Source organism: Microcebus murinus, chromosome 26 (genome assembly GCF_040939455.1).
Source record: "Microcebus murinus isolate Inina chromosome 26, M.murinus_Inina_mat1.0, whole genome shotgun sequence".
NCBI lineage: Eukaryota > Metazoa > Chordata > Mammalia > Primates > Cheirogaleidae > Microcebus > Microcebus murinus.
The window spans coordinates 17,141,626-17,147,915 of record NC_134129.1 but is presented as its reverse complement, the minus strand read 5'-3'; the positions used below and the strand labels follow the sequence as shown (position 1 = coordinate 17,147,915).

At 51.6% G+C, this 6,290-nt stretch overlaps 1 protein-coding gene across 1 annotated transcript in view; it reads left to right on the top strand.

Moving 5' to 3' along the window:
• Positions 1-892: 892 nt before the first annotated feature.
• The window catches only part of CWH43 (cell wall biogenesis 43 C-terminal homolog), a 45,577-nt gene continuing 40,179 nt past the window's right edge, over positions 893-6,290 (top strand). The window contains exons 1-3 of the mRNA XM_075997740.1: positions 893-1,073; positions 3,732-3,923; positions 5,295-5,415. Coding sequence (XP_075853855.1) covers positions 1,031-1,073; positions 3,732-3,923; positions 5,295-5,415 — 356 coding nt within the window. The 5' untranslated portion in view covers positions 893-1,030. The remainder of the gene's footprint in view (positions 1,074-3,731; positions 3,924-5,294; positions 5,416-6,290) is intronic.

Sequence of the window (6,290 nt, the reverse complement as noted above, 5' to 3'; positions counted from 1 at the left end):
AATCACTGCTTTTAATGCGATTCTCAATCTTTTAAGGCACCGCATCTCACTGGCGTTTGATTTTAGTGCAAACTTTCCAGGTGTGCTAAATGATTATAAACTCTTCTTAAAAAAAAAAAATTAAAGTGAATGAAAATAAATTGCTTTGAAGAGTGCTAAAAAAAAAAAAAAAGAAAGTTCAAGATATCCTGGGCCGTGACATATTCGAGGAAGCAATATTCATCCCTGGCCTGGCTGGTTGGCGACATTAATTCGAACGCCTCCCAGCTTCCTCTTGGGGACGGTACTCACAAAGTTGGGGAGGACCGAGTTTCCACTCGCATCAGCTGTTTTCTCTGCGCTGAGAAAATCCTGCAGCCCTTACAATTTCCGGCCCCTCCTTCCCGGGGTGCAAGGAACAAATTGAGTTTTTACTGTCAAAGCTGGGACGGAGCAGCGCAGCCCGGTGGCTCTGCCGGCCCCCCCTGCGCCTTGGACGCGTCGCTCGGGTCTGGAAGTCGCCAAGGTCACCTCTGCGGGAGTGACCCTGTGCGGCGCTGCCCCACCTGCGCCTCCAGCCTTCCCCCGCGCGAGCGACGCAGCCCGCGAGCCTCGGCTGGCGGGGACACCCCTGGTTTGGGGTCCGACCTGTCCCTCCCGGGCGCTGGCGGTGGCTGCGGTGCCAGCGGGCCGGGCACCACGATTTGGGCCCGATGGTGGGGTCTGAGCCCGCAGGACCCTGCGCTGGGACTCCTGTCCCCGCCGGCCGGTTGGCAGCGTCGTCCGGCCGCTGCAGGTGACGGTGGCGCGCCGGCCGGAGCCGCGCTGGCAAAGGGGCGCAGCGCGCACAGGTGGCGCGGCCCGGCCGGGGCAGGCAGGGATGGGTGTGGCGGGGACGGGCGCGGACGGAGCGGCCACACCCCGCCTGGGCTCGGCACGTGGGCTGCCGGCGGCTCTGCTCGGGGACGCGGGGACCGGCAGAGGGTGCAGGCGCGCGGAGGGGACCCGGGCCGCGCAGCTTTCCTGGAAAGCGTCGCCCGGCTACGCGGCGATGGCCTCCCTGTGGCGAGAGATCCTCCTGGAGACCCTGCTGGGTGAGCTGGGGTCCCCCTGTCGCCAGCGCGCGCGCGGGTGGCGGCTGCGTGCTGCGCCCCGGGCGCTCGGTGCGCGGGATGGAGAGACGCGTGTCGTCCCCCGGGAACCGCAGCTTTGGGAGGGAAGGAAGGACAAGACCTCGACTGAAGTCCCCAAGCCGCCGAGCAGGCTGCCAGGCGCCCGCGGGGACGACGCCCCCAGAGTCCCCAACGCAGCCCGGGCTGGAGCCAAAGAGGCGCCAGTTCTCCCCGCGGCGGCCTTGAACCCGCGCGGCCGGTCCCCCCTGCGACCCACCCCCGGCCCCCGTGACCTCTAAGTCTAATATCACTCAGTGCTGAACTTGAACTTCCAGAAGGGAAAGGGCACCCGTGTCCCCGCGGGACTGCAGGCGACCCCGGCCGCGGCTGTCCGGCGCCCTGGGCGGGCGCACGCTCGGGCGCGTGGCGGAAAGCCTCGCGCGCTCGCTTTGCAATTTTAACAAAAAGCCCCGTGCACAGGGATCGGCGGGATTCTGTTCGAGCTGCACGCTTAAAACCAGAGTCCCCAGAGCAACTAGCATCCCGGGGTTCGTTGTGAAACCGGGATCGCCCCTGGTCTGGGCGGGGCGCCTCCCGGAGAACCGGATTTTCTGGACGCCGGTTGCAGACTGCTCTCCCTGCTCGGACTGGATCTCCTAAGCCTGGAGACGTCAAGCGCCCGGCATGCAATAAGTACCGCAGGTGCTCGGTGCTCCGTGTAGCTGATGTCATTTAATCCTCCCAGCAACTCTGCGAGGGGGTCCCAAGTCCTGTTTGCGCTGATGACAAAAGGGAGGTTGGAAAGTAACTTGGGGGGAAGGTGACACAGGTACAGGTGAGACAGGCTGCATTTGGGAGCCAGACTGCTCGGATTTAAGTTGCCTCTGCGGGGCTTTTTTGTTTGTTTGTTTGTTTTTGGCTGCTTCTGTGACTCCAGGCAATTGCTTTAAGTTTCTGAGTTGCAGAGTTTTGTTTGTTTGTTGTTTTGTTCCTGTTTTTGCATTTGTAAGAGGGGGATAGAAAGAATACCCACTTCCTAAGCCATCAGGCTGTGTGAGCGCCAAGATCTGAGTTAACACTTAGCACAGAGACTACTAGCACGTGGGACGTGTCCATTAGCGTTAGTTATTACTGCACACGATTGCAACAGTCACTCGCGGGCAGAGGGGAAACTGACTTCGCATCCGGGTACTCCGCTATCTGCCACTGCCTCCTAAGAGTGGGGCTGAAAATCATCTACTCCAGGGGTCCTCAGACTTTTTAAACAGGGGGGGCCCAGTTCACTGTCCCTCAGACCATTGGAGGGCCGGATTATAGTTTAAAAAACAACTATGAACACATTCCTATGCACACTGCACATATCTTATTTTGAAGTAAAAAAAACAAATGGGCAAAAACACCTGCATGTGGCCGGCGGGCCATAGTTTGAGGACGCCTGGAGGGAAGAATAGTTGTCTAATTAAAGTGCTTCTGGGTGTGATCTGGGGTGGGAAGAAGGGTCCTGCTGTTTGGTTGTTTGTTGCTCTTTTTTTTTTTTTTTTTTTAGACAGAGTCTCACTCTGTTGCCCCAGGCTAGATCAGCCTAGCTCACAGCAACCTCCAACTCCTGGGCTCAAGCGATCCTCCTGTCTCAGCCTCCCTAGTAGCTGGGACTACAGGCATGCGCCACCAATGCCCGGCTAATTTTTTTCTTTATATTTTTAGTTGGCCAATTAAATTCTATCTATTTTTAGTAGAGACAGAGATCTCCTTCTTGCTCAGGCTGGTCTCGAACTCCTGACCTTGAGCAATCCTCCGTCCTCGGCCTCCCCAGAGTGCTAGGATGACAGGCGTGAGCCACCACGCCCGGCCCATTGCTCTTGTTGATTTTCATGATTTTTCTCATGATATAGGGGTCAACATAGGTAAGGAAATTTGACCAATCAGTGTCCTGACTGGAAGCCAAATTCAACACAGATGGTCCAAATGAACGGGGCTTGATAAAGGGACTGACTGGAGTGACACGGCCATGGTTAAAGGAACAGACGGGAGGTGCTGAGGGACTTACCACAGGGGCTGGGGGAGGAATTCTATTCCTGGAGCCCAGCTAAGGCCAGAGTCGGGAAGGAGAGTAGGAGTGGAGGGGCAGGACTCCTTCTAGAAACTGAAAGGGGGAAGGAATGACCCAAAGGACACATGCCACACACAGGCTATGTAACCACACGGGGACAGCCAACTGCCTCCCACCTGCCCTGTTCAGTTGTTTCCGGGCCAAACGGGCAGGCGAAGAATTGCTTCTTGCTACGTGGGCGCAGAACAGCTGTTTGTAGTGAATTCTCCTTCAAACAACCAACTCCAGTGGCCCCTTTGCCCCGCTGGCATTGTCCTTCTGCTCTGGCTCTGTCCTTATCATCGGCTGGCCTTTATCTCTATCCAGGAGGGAGGGAGAGGAATGCTGGCTGCACCTGTCTGTGAGCTCTACAAATTTCTGGAACTCTCCAGACTCCTGCGGGGTATTGTTTCACAAGCCTAAGTTTTGCATTAACCGCATTCTGTCCTACCTGCATTTGTCGTGCTCCCACCTGGAACAAACCTAACAGAAGCAATGTCAAAGTGACACTTTCTCTTTTTAAAAAAAAAATTTTTTTTTTTTTTTTGCAGGATATGTGTCTTGGTCCCTCTACCATGACCTGGCACCAATGATCTACTACTTTCCTCTGCAAACGCTAAAACTCACAGGGCTTGAAGGTTTCGGTGTAGCGTTCCTTTCTCCAGTATTACTGACTAATGCTTCCTTCTGGAAATTGGTTAACAAGAAATGGATGCTAGCTCTGTTGCGGATAATTACTGTGGGTAAGATCTCAAAGTGTGTCTTTAAGATTTTTTTTATTTTATTTAGTATTTGAAAGTCAAGTGAAGTGCTGTAGACTGTTCTTTGAATGCTAAATAACTGAATTAAAAAATAAAAATCAAAGATTTCTTTTTCCCTTATTACAGGTAGAGTATTTTTATCCAAAATGATTGGGACCAGAAGTGTTTTGGATTCTGGATTTTTTTTTTTTTTACATTTTTTTTTTAACGTTTTGGAATATTTGCGTTTATGCGTATACATGAAGCATACTAAGTCCGATAATCCAAAGTTTGAAATGCTCCAATCAGTATTTCTTTCAGTGGCATGTTGATGGTCAAGAAATTATTTTTTTGGAAACAAGAGTCTCACTCTGTTGCCTGGGCTAGAGTGCCATGGCGTCAGCCTCGCTCACAGCAACCTCAAACTCCTGGGCTCAAGCGATCCTCCTGCCTCAGCCTCCCTAGTAGCTGGGACTACAGGCATGCGACACCATGCCCAGCTAATTTTTTCTATATATATTTTTAGTTGTTTGGCTAATTTCTTTCTATTTTTAGTAGAGATGAGGTCTCGCTCTTGCTCAGGCTGGTCTCAAACTCCTGGGCTCAAATGATCCTCCTGCCTCTGCCTCCCAGAGTGCTAGGATTACAGGCATGAGCCACTGCGCCTCACCTCCTCAAAATATTAAACAGAGTTTTTTGGTATATACCCAGGAAAAATGAAAACATTTGTTGACACAAAAACTTGAACACAAATGTTGGTAGCAGCGTTATTCATAAGAGCCAAAAATGTACACTTCAACTGATGATGAATGGATAAACAAAATGCAATAGATACATGCAATGTGGAATATTATTTAGCCATGAAAAGGAGGGAAGCCCAGATATCTGCCACAACACAGATTAACCTTCAAAACATTCTGCGAAGGGAAGGAAGCTAGTCACAAAAGGCCACATATAAAATGTGTGTGTCCATATAAAATGCCCAGAAAAGGAAAATTCCATAGAGACAGAAAGTAGGTGAGTGATTGCCAGGGGCTGAGGCAGGGGTAGGAGGGAACGAGGGGTGACTGTTAGTGGGTATGGGGCTTTCTTTTTTGGGGTGATGAGAATGTTCTGGAATTAGATAGTGGCGATAGTTGCACGACTTTGTGAGTGTACCAAAACCCCACTGAACCGTGTGCTTTACCGTGGTGAGTTTGTTGGCATGCGAATTATATCTCAATAAAGATTTTAACCGTCTTTGTATAATCACATATTAATTCCATCTTCCTGGGTGTAATAAAGATGGTGTGAGACAACATTTATCCGCTGCAGACCGTGGAATTCCAATGCATGCCTGCCAGAAATGCTTTGCTCTCCTTCACTTTTTTGTAGGCAGCGTGGCCTCCTTCCAGGCTCCGAATGCTGCCCTTCGACTGGCTGTCCTTGCCCTTGGCGTGTCTTCCTCTCTGATAGTGCACGCCGTCACTTGGTGGTCAGGAAGCAGTTTGCAAAGGTATGGCTCCTATCGTATGCACTTACACACAAATAAGTGTGATCGCTTTCCAAAGACAGGGCCAGGAGCTCCCAGTTACCGTTTCCACCTTCCATAGAGCCTTGGAGCAGTCTTTTTTTTTTTTTTTGAGACAGAGTCTCGCGTTGTTGCCCAGGCTAGAGTGAGTGCCGTGGCGTCAGCCTTGCTCACAGCAACCTCAAACTCCTGGGCTCAAGCAATCCTCCTGCCTCAGCCTCCCAAGTAGCTGGGACTACAGGTATGCGACACCATGCCCGGCTAATTTATACATATATATATATATATCAGTTGGCCAATTAATTTCTTTCTATTTATAGTAGAGACATGGGTCTCGCTCTTGCTCAGGCTGGTTTTGAACTCCTGACCTTGAGCAATCTGCCCGCCTCGGCCTCCCAGAGAGTTAGGATTACAAGGCGTGAGCCACTGCGCCCGGCCTGACCTCACACTCTAATGGCAGAGAAAACAGCCAGGTTTTCTTCCCCACTAGAAATATAAATTCTTTTTTTTTTTCTTTTGAGACAGACTCTCACTCTGTTGCCCAGGCTAGAGTGCCATGGCATCAGCCTAGCTCGCAGCAACCTCAAACTCCTGGGCTCAAGCGATCCTCCTGCCTCAGCCTCCCGAGTAGCTGGGACTACAGGCATGCGCCACCATGCCCGGCTGATTTTTTCTGTATATATGTTTAGTTGGCCAATTAATTTCTTTCTATTTTTAGTAGAGGATGGGGGGTCTCACTCTTGCTCAGGCTGGTTTTGAACTCCTGACCTTGAGCGATCCTCCGGCCTCGGCCTCCCAGAGTGCTAAGATTATAGGTGTGAGCCACCACACCTGGCTCTCAATAATGTTTTGAGAATTAA